Below are 16,349 nucleotides of genomic sequence, written 5' to 3' on the forward strand. Positions count from 1 at the left end.
TGATATATATCAGTAGCTGGAGACATTACTGTGCATTTCCCTGCAGAACTCTCCCTGGCAACAAGTGATGACACTGAGGCCCTTCTGTGATTGGCTCTTACAGCAGAGTCCTGTATATGTGCAGAAGTTACTTGCAGTTAGTAACATGTTACATTGTTCTGTTCACAGAGACGGTCAGGATCATCCAGAAAGTGCGGATTATTCCCCGGGACAATGGTGGCTCTGAGTTTTCCATTACTATCCCTGCTGTTGTGCTTCTCGCTTGTGACATCTGACCCCACACAGTGCATAGGCGCAGGTAAGGGTTATCCTATAACACATTAATGTATCGCAGGATCGGGGTCTGGTGTTCAGGATCATCTCAGTCCCTCAGACTAAGTATCGGGGACATTAATGTACTTCTTTTTGGTGCTAAAATAATTTGTAGCACTTTATAGACGTTATCGTTTTCCCGGCAGTGGTTAAGTTGAATTTGTATGTAAGTCGGAACTGTATATTTTATAATTGTTGCTCCAGACAAATTTTTTTTGGTCTCTGTGACAATTGGATGTTAGAAATGTTGGGTTGTCATAAGAACCAGGAATATCTATAAATCTTCATTGCAGACGCCTGTGATAACTGTTACAGCTGATCATTGTAGCCTAAGGAAGAAGTACAGTAATTACCAACATCCAGAGGGTCGTCTGTAACTAGGGGTCGTCTGTAAGTAGGGGAGCGCCTGTATTAATCTATATGGCGGACGGCTGTTATTAAATTAGACACAAATATTTCTTCCTGACTGAAGTGGTTTCAACCCCGGCTTTATGTGAACCATTGTGATCTGGTGTAGGCTGTGCCACAAATATATGACAAAAAAGTCAAGCAGACAGTTTTATATCTTGGCTAAAGTTTGAAGGATAAGCCACGCTCATATTTCAGTCCTCCGAGTTAGACGACGCGGAATCATCTGTTTCTGATGCAAATAGAAAGTAAATTTTATTAAAGTGCTAAAATGCGAAAGTCAGAAAATTGTGGCGCTAGTGCAGTAAACCTACAGGGTGTATTCACACGTTACACAACAAAATAAAGCATTTTTTTTTCAACCACCACTCATTTTTTTATTTTTGCATCATTGGGGCTCATTTACTAAGAGTCCTGCGGCCGCACTTTCCGGTGTCCCGAATATTTCTGTTTTGCGACAAATTGCCCCGGGTTTTTGGCGCTCGCGATTGGATTGTGGCGCATCGGAGCCGGCTTGCACATGACAGAAATGGGGGCGGGGCCATCGGACAACCTGACGGATTCGGACAAACCGCAGAATTTAAAAAGAGAATTGTGTCACAAGATCAGCACTCACATGCACCCGGAAGAAGCAGGTGAACTCCAGCGGACCTCAGCGCAGAAGCGACGGATGCAGGAACTCGGACGCACAACCTTAGTGAATCCCGGCAGACCCGAATCCTCGCCGGAAAACGCACCACAGGACGGGGTAAGTAAACCTGCCCCTCTGTGTCTGCATTGGTCATTTTTGTGCTCATTTCTATGTTCCATGATGAGTTCTATTCAGTGTCCGTTGTAGGATTATTCTTGCCATCAAAAAAACATAAAAAATCTGAAAGAAGAGGGCTCTGTTTTAGCTTCTATAAAAATACATTAAAAATACAAATAAAGACAATTGGAGGAATAAAGACTGTATTAAACTTACATTTTTGGGAAAATGCAGGCAAAACAGCGGTTCTATCGTCATTTATAATGGGGCACATTTACTTACCCGGTCCTGTCGCGGTCCAGCGGCGCGTTCTCCGACGCTGATTCAGGTTCTGCCGGGATTCACTAAGTTCGTGCGCCCGATGTCCACCAGGTGTCGCTGCTGCGCCGAGGTCCGCCGGAGTTCACCTTCTTTGTCTCGTTGTATGTGAGTGCTATTTTTGCTTTTCCAAATCCACCACAATCCGATCGCATGCGCCAAAATTGAAAAAATTCGGGAAACCCGGCGGAAAAACGCGATTTGGACCCTTAGTAAATGTGCCCCATTGTGTTCACTTTATTGTCCAGGGATTATAGGATTAACACTTTTTTTCATGTTCATTTCATGATATATTTAGTAGTAAAAGAACCTTGCTTGGTATATAAGGCTTTGTCATCTGTGCGTTCACCTCTATTCGGAGCCTCAGGTGCAAACACCACCTGATTTGACTTAAAAATAGGGTTATTTTTGCAGTAAAATCACCACGAGGACACATGATGTATTTTGCACATATAGTCAGAGTCTTAAAAATGGGTTTTCTAACTCTGTGCTGCTCTATGTTATAAAAAGAACTTGCCTGACTCCTCTATTGCGGAGGTCCTGTCTCAGCCCCGTAGGCTACCTGCACATGTACCCAGTTTGTAGCATATCTTCAGCACAGATTTTGTTAGGGATAATCTGCAGTGTAAATCAGTAGCATTAAAGTGAATATATCATAGTAGATAAAGTTGAAAAAAGAAATTGGTCCATCAAGGCCACCCTATTAACCATACATCACGTCTGTGGATCCAGAGAACGTCAAAAAAGCTCCCTGTATCAACATCAACTATTTATACAGGGTTTTGCTCCCATAAGCTTTGATAGTATTGCTTTCAATATAGGCCCCTGTAGTACAGAGTATCAGCCATTATAACATTTTGTGGCAGAGAGTTCCATAGTCTCATTGCTCTTACAATAAAGAATTCCTGTCTATGGTGATGGTAGAACCCCCTCTCCTCTAGGTGTAGAGGATGCCCCCTGTCTATGGTGATGGTAGAACCTCCTCTCCTCTAGGCGCAGAGGATGCCCCCTGTCTATGGTGATGGTAGAACCTCCTCTCCTCTAGGTGTAGAGGATGCCCCCTGTCTATGGTGATGGTAGAACCTCCTCTCCTCTAGGTGTAGAGGATGCCCCCTGTCTATGGTGATGGTAGAACCTCCTCTCCTCTAGGTGTAGAGGATGCCCCCTGTCTATGGTGATGGTAGAACTGCCTCTCCTCTAGGTGTAGAGGATGCCCCCTGTCTATGGTGATGGTAGATCCTCCTCGCCTCTAGGTGTAGAGGATGCCCCCTGTCTATGGTGATGGTAGAACCTCCTCTCCTCTAGGTGTAGAGGATGCCCCCTGTCTATGGTGATGGTAGAACCTCCTCTCCTCTAGGTGTAGAGGATGCCCCCTGTCTATGGTGATGGTAGAACCTCCTCTCCTCTAGGCGCAGAGGATGCCCCCTGTCTATGGTGATGGTAGAACCTCCTCTCCTCTAGGTGTAGAGGATGCCCCCTGTCTATGGTGATGGTAGAACCTCCTCTCCTCTAGGTGTAGAGGATGCCCCCTGTCTATGGTGATGGTAGAACCCCCTCTCCTCTAGGTGTAGAGGATGCCCCCTGTCTATGGTGATGGTAGAACCTCCTCTCCTCTAGGTGTAGAGGATGCCCCCTGTCTATGGTGATGGTAGAACCCCCTCTCCTCTAGGTGTAGAGGATGCCCCCTGTCTATGGTGATGGTAGAACCCCCTCTCCTCTAGGTGTAGAGGATTCCCCCTGTCTATGGTGATGGTAGAACCCCCTCTCCTCTAGGTGTAGAGGATTCCCCCTGTCTATGGTGATGGTAGAACCTCCTCTCGGTGTAGAGGATGTCCCCTGTCTATGGTGATGATAGAATCCCCTCTCTTCTAGGTGTAGAGGATGCCCCCTGTCTATGGTGATGGTAGAACCTCCTCTCCTCTAGGTGTAGAGGATGCCCCCTGTCTATGGTGATGGTAGAACCCCCTCTCCTCTAGGTGTAGAGGATGCCCCCTGTCTATAGTGATGGTAGAACCTCCTCTCCTCTAGGTGTAGAGGATGCCCCCTGTCTATGGTGATGGTAGAACCTCCTCTCCTCTAGGTGTAGAGGATGCCCCCTGTCTATGGTGATGGTAGAACCTCCTCTCCTCTAGGTGTAGAGGATGCCCCCTGTCTATGGTGATGGTAGAACCGCCCTCTCCTCTAGGTGTAGAGGATGCCCCCTGTCTATGGTGATGGTAGAACCTCCTCTCCTCTAGGTGTAGAGGATGCCCCCTGTCTTTGGTGATGGTAGAATCCCCTCTCCTCTAGGTGTAGAGGATTCCCCCTGTCTATGGTGTTGGTAGACCCTCCTCTCCTCTAGGTGTAGAGGATGCCCCCTGTCTATGATGATGATAGAACCTCTTCTCTTCTAGGTGTAGAGGATGCCCCCTGTCTATGGTGATTGTAGAACCTCCTCTCCTCTAGATGTAGAGGATGCCCCCTGTGTATGGTGATGGTAGAACCTCCTCTCCTCTAGGTGTAGAGGATGCCCCCTGTCTATGGTGATTGTAGAACCTCCTCTTGGTGTAGAGGATGTCCCCTGTCTGTGGTGATGGTAGAACCTCCCCTCCTCTAGGTGTAGAGGATGCCCCCTGTCTATGGTGATGGTAGAGCCTGCTCTTCTCTAGGTGTAGAGGATGTCCCCTGTCTATGGTGATGGTAGAACCTCCTCTCCTCTAGGTGTAGAGGATGCCCCCTGTCTATGGTGATGGTAGAACCTCCTCTCCTCTAGGTGTAGAGGATGCCCCCTGTCTATGTGATTGTAGAACCTCCTCTCCTATAGGTGTAGAGGATGCCCCTGTCTATGGTGATGGTAGATCCTCCTCTCCTCTAGGTGTAGAGGATGCTCCCTGTCTATGGTGATGGAAGAACCTCCTCTCCTCTAGGTGTAGAGGGTGCCCCCTGTCTATGGTGATGGTAAAGCCTCCACTCCTCTAGGTGTAGAGGATGCCCCCTGTCTATGGTGATGGTAGAACATCTTCTCCTCTAGGTATAGGGGATGCCCCCTGTCTATGGTGATGGTAGAACCTCCTCTCCTCTAGGTGTACAGGATGCCCCCTGTCTATGGTGATGGTAGAACCTCCTCTCCTCTAGGTGTAGAGGATGCCCCCTGTCTATGGTGATGGTAGAACCTCCTCTCCTCTAGGTGTAGAGGATGCCTCCTGTCTATGGTAATGGTAGAACCTCCTCTCCTCTAGGTGTAGAGGATGCCCCCTGTCTATGGTGATGGTAGAACCTCCTCTCGTCTAGGGGTAGAGGATGCCCCCTGTCAATGGTGATGGTAGAACCTCCTCTCCTCTAGGTGTAGAGGATGTCCCCTGTCTATGGTGATGGTAGAACCTCCTCTCCTCTAGGTGTAGAGGATGCCCCCTGTCTATGGTGATGGTAAAGCCTCCACTCCTCTAGGTGTAGAGGATGCCCCCTGTCTATGGTGATGGTAGAACATCTTCTCCTCTAGGTATAGGGGATGCCCCCTGTCTATGGTGATGGTAGAACCTCCTCTCCTCTAGGTGTACAGGATGCCCCCTGTCTATGGTGATGGTAGAACCCCCTCTCCTCTAGGTGTAGAGGATGCCTCTGTCTATGGTGATGGTAGAACCTCCTCTCCTCTGTGTAGAGGGTGCCCCCTGTCTATGGTGATGGTAGAACCTCCTCTCCTCTAGGTGTAGAGGATGCCCCCTGTCTATGGTGATGGTAGAATCTCCTCTCCTCTAGGTGTAGAGGATGCCCCCTGTCTATGGTGATGGTAGAACCACCTCTCCTCTAGGTGTAGAGGATGCCCCCTGTTTATGGTGATGATAGAACCTCCTCTCCTCTAGGTGTAGAGGATGCCCCCTGTCTATGGTGATGGTAGAACCTCCTCTCCTCTAGGTGTAGAGGATGCCCCCTGTCTATGGTGATGGTAGAACCTCCTCTCTTCTAGGTGTAGAGGATGCCCCCTGTCTATGGTGATGGTAGAACCTCCTCTCCTCTAGGTGTAGAGGATGCTCCCTGTCTATGGTGATGGTAGAACCTCCTCTCCTCTAGGTGTAGAGGATGTCCCCTGTCAATGGTGATGGTAGAACCTCCTCTCCTCTAGGTGTAGAGGATGCCCATGTCTATGGTGATGGTAGAACCTCCTCTCCTCTAGTTGTATAGGATGCCCCCTGTCTATGGTGATGGTAGAACCTCCTCTCCTCTAGGTGTAGAGGATGTCCCCTGTCAATGGTGATGGTAGAACCTCCTCTCCTCTAGGTGTAGAGGATGCGCCCTGTCTATGGTGATGGTAGAACCTCCTCTCCTCTAGGTGTAGAGGATGTCCCCTGTCTATGGTGATGGTAGAACCTCCTCTCCTCTAGGTGTAGAGGATGCCCCCTGTCTATGGTGATGGTAGAACCTCCTCTCCTCTAGGTGTAGAGGATCCCCCTGTCTATGGTGATGGTAGAACCTCCTCTCCTCTAGGTGTAGAGGATGCCCCCTGTCTATGGTGATGGTAGAACCTCCTCTCCTCTAGGTGTAGAGGATGCCCCCTGTCAATGGTGATGGTAGAACCTCCTCTCCTCTAGGTGTAGAGGATGCGCCCTGTCTATGGTGATGGTAGAACCCTCCTCTCCTCTAGGTGCAGAGGATGCCCCCTGTCTATGGTGATGGTAGAACCTCCTCTCCTCTAGGTGTAGAGGATGTCCCCTGTCAATGGTGATGGTAGAACCTCCTCTCCTCTAGGTGCAGAGGATGTCCCCTGTCAATGGTGATGGTAGAACCTCCTCTCCTCTAGGTGTAGAGGATGTCCCCTGTCTATGGTAATGGTAGAACCCTCCTCTCCTCTAGGTGCAGAGGATGCCCCCTGTCTATGGTGATGGTAGAACCTCCTCTCCTCTACGTGTAGTGGATGCCCCTGTCTATGGTAATGGTAGAACCTCCTCTCCTCTAGGTGTAGAGGATGCCCCCTGTCTATGGTGATGGTAGAACCTACTCTCCTCTAGGTGTAGAGGATGTCCCCTGTCTATAGTGATGGTGGAACCTCCTCTCCTCTAGGTGTAGAGGATGCCCCCTGTCTATGGTGATGGTAGAGCCTCCTCTCCTCTAGGTGTAGAGGATGCCCCCTGTCTATGGTGATGGTAGAACCCCCTCTCCTCTAGGTGTAGAGCAGTGATTTTCAACCTTTTTTGAGCCGCGGCACACTTTTTATACTTAGAAAATCCTGGGGCACACCACCAACCAAAATAGCACAAAATGACACTAAAACAGTCATAAAAGGCCTCCCTTTACTAATAAAAAGCCCCTGGCTGCCTCCCTTTACTAATAAAAAGCCCCTGGCTGCCTCCCTTTACTAATAAAAAGCCCCTGGCTGCCTCCCTTTACTAATAAAAAGCCCCTGGCGGCCTCCCTTTACTAATAAAAAGCCCCTGGTGGCCTCCCTTTACTAATAAAAAGCCCCTGGCGGCCTCCCTTTACTAATAAAAAGCCCCTGGCGGCCTCCCTTTACTAATAAAAAGCCCCTGGCGGCCTCCCTTTACTAATAAAAAGCCCCTGGCGGCCTCCCTTTACTAATAAAAAGCCCCTGGCGGCCTCCCTTTACTAATAAAAAGCCCCTGGCGGCCTCCCTTTACTAATAAAAAGCCCCTGGCGGCCTCCCTTTACTAATAAAAAGGCCCTAGCTGCCTCCCCTTACTAATAAAAAGCCCCCAGATGCCTCCCTTTACTAATAAAAAGCCCCCAGCTGCCTCCCTTTACTAATAAAAAGGCCCTAGCTGCCTCCCTTTACTAATAAAAAGGCCCTAGCTGCCTCCCTTTACTAATAAAAAGGCCCTAGCTGCCTCCCTTTACTAATAAAAAGGCCCTAGCTGCCTCCCTTTACTAATAAAATGCCCCTAGATGCCTCCCTTTACTAATAAAAAGGCCCTAGCTGCCTCCCTTTACTAATAAAAAGCCCCTGGCTGCCTCCCTTTACTAATAAAAAGCCCCTAGCGGCCTCCCTTTACTAATAAAAAGGCCCTAGCTGCCTCCCTTTACTAATAAAAAGCCCCTGGCTGCCTCCCTTTACTAATACAAAGGCCCTAGCTGCCTCCCTTTACTAATAAAAAGCCCCTGGTGGCCTCCCTTTACTAATCAAGAGCCCCTAGCAGCCTCCCTTTACTAATAAAAAGGCCCTAGCGGTCTCCCATTACAAATTAATAGGCCCTAGAGGCCCCCCTTTACTATTTAAAAGGCCCTAGAGCCCCCCTTTACTAATTAAAAGGCCCTAGAGCCCCCCCTTTACTAATTAAAAGGCCCTAGAGGCCCCCCTTTACTAATTAAAAGGCCCTAGAGGCCCCCCTTAACAAATAAAAAGCCCCAGCCTACCTTTACTAATAAAAAAAAACCCTAGCTGCCTTCCCTATACAAATAATAACCCTATATACTTACCCTTGATGTCTTCTTGACGTCTCCTTCACTCCTAATGGCGATCCGCTCACCTTCTGTAGCTCCTGCACCGCGCGCCTCTGGTCACGTGACTTACGCGACCTGACGTCAGGTCGCGTCAGTCACGTGACATGGGCCGCGCGGTACAGGAGCTACAGAAGACGGGCGGATCGCCGACGCGGGGCTTGGAGGTAAGTATGGGGCAGAAATACGGGGGCGCGGCGGCAGCTCGACACCGGGGCAGCCTAGTTCGGGCAACTTTCCCCCGCGGCACACTCAACCTTGTGTCGCGGCACACTAGTGTGCCGCGGCACACAGGTTGAAAATCACTGGTGTAGAGGATACCCCCTGTCTATGGTGATGGTAGAGCCTCCTCTCCTATAGGTGTAGATGATGCCCCCTGTCTATGGTGATGATAGAACCTCCTCTCCTCTAGGTGTAGAGGATACCCCCTGTCTATGGTGATGGTAGAACCACCTCTCCTCTAGGTGTAGAGGATGCCCCCTGTCTATGGTGATGGTAGAACCTCCTCTCCTCTAGGTGTAGAGGATGCCCCCTATCTATGGTGATGGTAGAACCTCCTCTCCTCTAGGTGTAGAGGATGTCCCCTGTCAATGGTGATGGTAGAACCTCCTCTCCTCTAGGTGTAGAGGATGTCCCCTGTCTATGGTGATGGTAGAACCTCCTCTCCTCTAGGTGCAGAGGATGCCCCCTGTCTATGGTGATGGTAGAACCTCCTCTCCGCTAGGTGTAGAGGATGCCCCCTGTCTATGGTGATGGTAGAACCTCCTCTCCGCTAGGTGTAGAGGATGCCCCCTGTCTATGGTGATGGTAGAACCTCCTCTCCTCTAGGTGTAGAGGATGCCCCCTGTCTATGGTGATGGTAGAACCTCCTCTCCTCTAGGTGTAGAGGATGCCCCCTGTCTATGGTGATGGTAGAACCTCCTCTCCTCTAGGTGTAGAGGATGCCTCCTGTCTATGGTGATGATAGAACCTCCTGTCCTCTAGGTGTAGAGGATGCCCCCTGTCTATGGTGATGGTAGAACCTCCTCTCCTCTAGGTGTAGAGGATGCCCCCTGTCTATGGTGATGATAGAACCTCCTCTCCTCTAGGTGTAGAGGATGCCCCCTGTCTATGGTAATGGTAGACCCTCCTCTCCTCTAGGTGTAGAGGATGCCTCCTGTCTATGGTGATGATAGAACCTCCTGTCCTCTAGGTGTAGAGGATGCCCCCTGTCTATGGTGATGGTAGAACCTCCTCTCCTCTAGGTGTAGAGGATGCCCCCTGTCTATGGTGATGATAGAACCTCCTCTCCTCTAGGTGTAGAGGATGCCCCCTGTCTATGGTGATGGTAGAACCTCCTCTCCTCTAGGTGTAGAGGATGCCCCCTGTCTATGGTGATGGTAGAATCGCCTCTCCTCTAGGCGTAGAGGATGCCCCCTGTCTATGGTGATGGTAGAACCTCCTCTCCTCTACGTGTAGTGGATGCCCCTGTCTATGGTAATGGTAGAACCTCCTCTCCTCTAGGTGTAGAGGATGCCCCCTGTCTATGGTGATGGTAGAACCTCCTCTCTTCTAGGTGTAGAGGATGTCCCCTGTCTATAGTGATGGTGGAACCTCCTCTCCTCTAGGTGTAGAGGATGCCCCCTGTCTATGGTGATGGTAGAACCCCCTCTCCTCTAGGTGTATGTAATGATGGCTCGGGGATTCAGGGGCAACAAACCAGACAGTGAGCCCTAAGTCTGAGACACCCAATGCTGTCACCTGCCTACTTGCCTCCGGTATCCTATTGATACGGGACAACCACGAAGACGATCCCTTCCTAGGCCACAGTGCAGACAAAGAACACGACAAACAAACAATACACACAGGTAGCGAAGTCAGGTAAACCGGGTCACAACGGAGAGAGCAATATATAAGCAGAATCAGAAAGCGAAAGCCGAGGTAAGTAACGAAAGCCAAAGTCAGAATGCCAGAGAAGTCAATATAAGAACAAAACGCTGAAAGGACTGGGGAGCTGAAAATACGAGTATTACCAGCGCTGGGGAACCTGTGCTGGGAAGTAATATAGGTGACTGGGGAACCTCCCCTCAAGGTGACTGGAGGAGAGATCTGTCATTCACAGCAGGTTAACTGTTGCTAGACTGCAGGGAAGCGGGTGTGGTGCAACAATCAACCCTGCAGCAATCTCAGTCCCAGTTCACACACAGGAACACTGAACAACCTCAACGCCTTCTAAGCCGCATACCTCGGACAGAAGACGATACAGGCAAAGACGTAACAGTACCCCCCCCTTTTACGAGGGGCCACTGGACCCTCATTATTCCCACCTGGTTTAGAAGGATTTTGGCAGTGGTATATGTTGAGGAGACGTGGAGCATGGAGATCTTTACCAGAGACCCAGGTACGATGTTCCGGGCCATAACCTTTCCAATGGACCAGATATTGGACAGAGTTTTGTACCCTGCGGGAATCCAAAATCTTTTCTACCTCAAACTCTAGTTCACCTTGGACCACCACAGGAGCTGGTGGTTTAGTCACGGGTAACACGGGAGGGATATATTTTTTCAGAAGAGATTTGTGAAAAACATTATGAATACGAAGAGAGCTAGGTAATTGTAACCTAAAAGAGACGGGATTAATAATTTCGTTAATCGTGTATGGCCCAATAAATCGAGGAGCAAATTTCCCAGATGGCACTCTGAGACGCAAATTTCTTGTAGATAGCCACACTCGTTCCCCCACATTATATTCAGGACCGGGAGATCGTTTTTTATTAGCCTGACGCCGTTGGGTATCTTGGGCTTTCACCAGGTTCGACAGAACCCGTGCCCAGACTGAGCTCAGCCTTTGGAACGTTGCTTCGGCGGAAGGGTTAACAGACTCAATGTCTTGGCAGGACGAAAACTTTGGGTTGAACCCGTAATTACAAAAGAACGGCGACATTTTAGATGAGGTACTAACCCTGTTGTTTAAGGCAAATTCGGCGAGCGGGAGGAAGGATCTCCATTTCTCCTGGTTATCAGAAATAAAGCATCTTAAAAACTGTTCAAGCGATTGGTTGAGTCTCTCTGTCTGCCCATTAGTCTCAGGATGGAAAGCAGAAGAAAACGAAAGAGAGATTCCCAATTGACCACAAAATTCTCTCCAGAATTTAGAGACAAACTGTACCCCCCGATCAGAGACAATATTTTCTGGTATACCATGAAGACGCAAAATATTGTTTATGAACAATGAGGCCAATAATTTAGCACTGGGTAATTTCCTGAGGGGTACTAAATGACACATTTTCGAGAATCGGTCACAAATCACCCAAATGACAGTTTTCCCTTGAGAAACAGGTAAGTCAGTTATAAAGTCCATGGAGATATGAGTCCAGGGTTTTTTAGGCAGAGGGAGAGGTTGGAGAAGTCCCTCTGGTACTCTTCTGGGCACCTTAGACCTGGCACATATATCACATGCTGCTACGAACTCCTGAACGTCACGTGACCACGAGGGCCACCAGTACAACCTTTCTAAGAGATACTTAGTGCCGGCAATACCAGGATGTCCGGCGAGCACAGAGCAATGGATCTCCTCCAAGACCCGGAGACGAAGATTATGTGGCACAAACAATTTACCCATAGGAAGATTACTAGGCGCAAGATCTTGAGAGTTCGAGATAGCGGTGGCGAGGTCATGGTCAATAGCAGATAACACAATACCAGGCGATAGGATCTTATCTGGGACAACCTCTGGGGAATTGTCGTTACCAAAGCTACGTGACAGAGCATCTGCTTTGATATTCTTAGTGCCTGGACGGTAAGTAACAACAAAATTAAAACGAGTAAAGAAGAGTGCCCAGCGAGCTTGTCTGGGGGACAGTCGTTTAGCCTTATCTAAGTATAACAGGTTCTTATGGTCAGTAATCACAGTTATGAGATGTTTAGCTCCTTCTAGGAAGTGTCTCCATTCCTCGAATGCCCATTTTATGGCCAAAAGCTCTCTGTTACCCACATCATAATTATGTTCGGCAGAGTAGAACTTCCTGGAGAAGAAAGCTACAGGTTTTAGGTTAGTGAGAGACTTTGATCCCTGAGATAACACTGCTCCCACCCCTACTTCGGATGCATCAACTTCAACTACAAAAGGGTGATTCAAATCAGGTTGAGTCAAAACTGGCGCGGTTACAAAACATCTTTTAAGCTGTGCAAATGCTTGCTCCGCCTCTGGAGTCCAATTGGTCAGATCAGCACCCTTTTTAGTGAGATCCGTCAACGGCTTAGCCACAACAGAAAAATTCTTAATAAATTTGCGGTAATAGTTGGCAAACCCTAAAAACCGCTGAAGGGCTTTAAGAGTGTTGGGATGTTCCCATTTCTCGATAGCCGTGACCTTGAGTGGATCCATACAAAAAGATTTAGGGGTGATGATATAACCCAAAAAAGTAATCTTTTGGACCCCAAACAGACATTTAGACAACTTAGCACATAAGGAATTCTTACGTAATCTAGAGAGAACATCCCTGATCTGTCGGATATGGGTTGACCAGTCAGGGGAAAAAATCAGAATATCATCCAGATAGACTACCACATATTGACCCAGGATATCACGAAAAATATCATTCACAAATTCTTGAAATACTGCTGGTGCATTACACAACCCGAAGGGCATCACACAATATTCAAAGTGTCCTTCGGGGGTATTAAAAGCAGTTTTCCACTCATCCCCCCTTTTGATGCGAATCAGGTTGTAGGCCCCACGGAGGTCAATTTTGGAGAACCAGCGGGCACCCACCACCTGGTTAAGCAAATCAGGGATAAGAGGAAGTGGGTATTGGTTTTTGACAGTGATGTTATTCAGTTCACGGTAATCAATACAGGGTCTAAGTCCACCATCTTTTTTCCCAACAAAGAAAAAACCAGCCCCCATAGGGGAATTCGAGGATCGTATATGACCCTTTTGAAGGCTCTCTTGTATATACTCTCGCATAGCCTCTCGTTCTGGGGAAGACAAATTAAAAATCCTTCCCTTGGGATATTTAGACCCGGGAATGAGAGCGATCCCACAGTCATAAGGCCTATGTGGAGGCAGGGACTCGGCAGTCTTTTTATCAAAAACATCAGAGAAATCAGAGATAAATTCAGGCAGAGTTTCTTCCTCTGACTGACATTCAGAGAGGAACAGCGTATTACAATGGGAGGAACACAGCGGATCCCATTTAACCAGTTCTCCAGTGGTCCAATTAAATACAGGATTGTGTACAGATAACCATGGAAACCCCAAAATGACATCAGCGGACAAATTTTTTAAAACAAAAAACACTACCCGTTCGGTGTGGATAGCACCAACCTGCATGGTTATCTGTGGCGTTCTGAAACAAACTCTACCCCCCCTTAAAGGGGTAGAATCTGCCCCCACAACCAGGACAGGAGGATTCTGGTTAACCAACTCCAGCCCTAGGGCTGAAACAAAAGCAGAGTCAATAAAATTAGCAACGGATCCAGAATCAACCATAGCTTGTCCAGATATAGACTTATCTTTAGCAAACAGAGACACTGGCAACAAAATTTTAGATACAGAGTCGGAAGATACCTGTGCGCCTGAGTGACACTCCCGATTACCACTCAGGCGCTGAAGTTTTCCGCCTGTGGCCTGGGTCTGGTAGGGCAGCCTCTCAGGAAGTGTCCAGATTCACCGCAGTAAAAGCAAAGACGATTCTTCTGGCGATGCTCTTTCCGGGTTTTGGCTCTCGCCGTGCCCAACTGCATAGGTTCTTGTTCAGATATAGGAGAGACAGAGTTTTTAGGAGAAAGTAAAGGTGACCCGGAGGAGTGACTCGCACCTACTTTATCTTTTCGTCTGTCCCGTAGGCGTCGATCAATGCGGACTGCTAAGGCCATGGTTTGCTCCAGTGAGTTTGGATCAGGATGACCAATCCAGGCATCCTTTACAGGTTCTGACAGGCCTTTTCTGAAGAGGGCTTTCAAGGACGGTTCACACCAGTTCAAGGTTACGCAGTGTTTGCGGAATTCCATGCAGTATTCCTCCGCAGAGCGGGTACCCTGCGAAAGAGACAGCAAACTGGACTCCGCAAGCCCAACATGATCGGGTTCTGAGTATATGGCCCCCAAGGATCGAAAAAAGCGTTCCAAAGAGGACCACTCCTCTGCGGCTGGAGGTAGTTTCAGGGCCCATGCCTGGGGATCCCCCTGGAGTAAGGAAATAACCACCCCTACCATTTGAGTCTGGGAGTATAACGGGTTAACCCGAAAATAAAGCAAACAGGATTCCCTGAAAGTCTCAAATTTCTCTCTATCACCTGAGAATCGATCCGGGAGTAACATTTTTACCTTGTTAATACTGGGGAGTGGAGGTTGCGGAGCAGCAGGAGACGTGGCAGGGGTCTCTGCTCTAAACTGAGTTAGAACATGGACCTGGTTAACCAGATCAGCCACAATGCCTGCTAGGCCTTCCATGCGATGCACAAGATCCGGGACGGAGCTCATCCTGGCGGGTCCGGAAGACGTAGCAAACTAAGGATTTTTAAATGGCTGGTAATAATGTAATGATGGCTCGGGGATTCAGGGGCAACAAACCAGACAGTGAGCCCTAAGTCTGAGCCCCCCAATGCTGTCACCTGCCTACTTGCCTCCGGTATCCTATTGATACGGGACAACCACGAAGACGATCCCTTCCTAGGCCACAGTGCAGACAAAGAACACGACAAACAAACAATACACACAGGTAGCGAAGTCAGGTAAACCGGGTCACAACGGAGGGAGCAATATATAAGCAGAATCAGAAAGCGAAAGCCGAGGTAAGTAACGAAAGCCAAAGTCAGAATGCCAGAGAAGTCAATATAAGAACAAAACGCTGAAAGGACTGGGGAGCTGAAAATACGAGTATTACCAGCGCTGGGGAACCTGTGCTGGGAAGTAATATAGGTGACTGGGGAACCTCCCCTCAAGGTGACTGGAGGAGAGATCTGTCATTCACAGCAGGTTAACTGTTGCTAGACTGCAGGGAAGCGGGTGTGGTGCAACAATCAACCCTGCAGCAATCTCAGTCCCAGTTCACACACAGGAACACTGAAGAACCTCAACGCCTTCCAAGCCGCATACCGCGGACAGAAGACGATACAGGCAAAAACGTAACAGTGTAGAGGATACCCACTGTCTATGGTGATGGTAGAGCCTCCTCTCCTATAGGTGTAGAGGATGCCCCCTGTCTATGGTGATGGTAGAACCTCCTCTCCTCTAGGTGTAGAGGATGCCCCCTGTCTATGGTGATGGTAGAGCCTCCTCCTCTCTAGGTGTAGAGGATGCCCCCTGTCTACGGTGATGGTAGAACCTCCTCTCCTCTAGGTGTAGAGGATACCCCGTGTCTATGGTGATGGTAGAACCTCCTCTCCTCTAGGTGTAGAGGATGCCCCCTATCTATGGTGATGGTAGAACCCCCTCTCCTCTAGGTGTAGAAGATGCCCCCTGTCTATGGTAATGATAGAACCTCCTCTTCTCTAGGTGTAGAGGATGCCCCCTGTCTATAGTGATGGTAGAACCTCCTCTCCTCTAGGTGTAAAGGATGCCCCCTGTCTATGGTGATGGTAAAGCCTCCACTCCTCTAGGTGTAGAGGATGCCCCCTGTCTATGGTGATGGTAGAACCTCCTCTCCTCTAGGTGTACAGGATGCCCCCTGTCTATGGTGATGGTAGAACCCCCTCTCCTCTAGGTGTAGAGGATGCCCCTGTCTATGGTGATGGTAGAACCTCCTCTCCTCTATGTGTAGAGGGTGCCCCCTGTCTATGGTGATGGTAGAACCTCCTCTCCTCTAGGTGTAGAGGATGTCCCCTGTATATGGTGATGGTAGAACCTCTTCTCTTCTAGGTGTAGAGGGTGCCCCCTGTCTATGGTGATGGTAGAACCTCTTCTCTTCTAGGTGTAGATGATGCCCCCTGTCTATGGTGATGGTAGAATCTGCTCTCCTCTAGGTGTAGAGGATGTCCCCTGTCTATGGTGATGGTAGAACCTCCTCTCCTCTAGGTGTAGAGGATGCCCCTGTCTATGGTGATGGTAGAACCTCCTCTCCTCTAGGTGTAGAGGATGCCTCCTGTCTATGGTGATGGTAGAATCTCCTCTCCTCTAGGTGTAGATGATGCCCCCTGTCTGTGGTGATGGTAGAA

The 16,349-nt window shown here is 48.9% G+C and overlaps 1 protein-coding gene across 1 annotated transcript in view; it reads left to right on the forward strand.

The window, feature by feature from the left end:
• The first annotated feature begins 128 nt into the window (after positions 1 to 128).
• LOC140076629 (H-2 class II histocompatibility antigen, E-S beta chain-like) overlaps positions 129 to 16,349 on the forward strand; it is a 68,841-nt gene continuing 52,620 nt past the window's right edge. The window contains exon 1 of the mRNA XM_072123237.1: positions 129 to 298. Coding sequence (XP_071979338.1) covers positions 214 to 298 — 85 coding nt within the window. The 5' untranslated portion in view covers positions 129 to 213. The remainder of the gene's footprint in view (positions 299 to 16,349) is intronic.

This window comes from Engystomops pustulosus, chromosome 9 (genome assembly GCF_040894005.1).
Source record: "Engystomops pustulosus chromosome 9, aEngPut4.maternal, whole genome shotgun sequence".
NCBI lineage: Eukaryota > Metazoa > Chordata > Amphibia > Anura > Leptodactylidae > Engystomops > Engystomops pustulosus.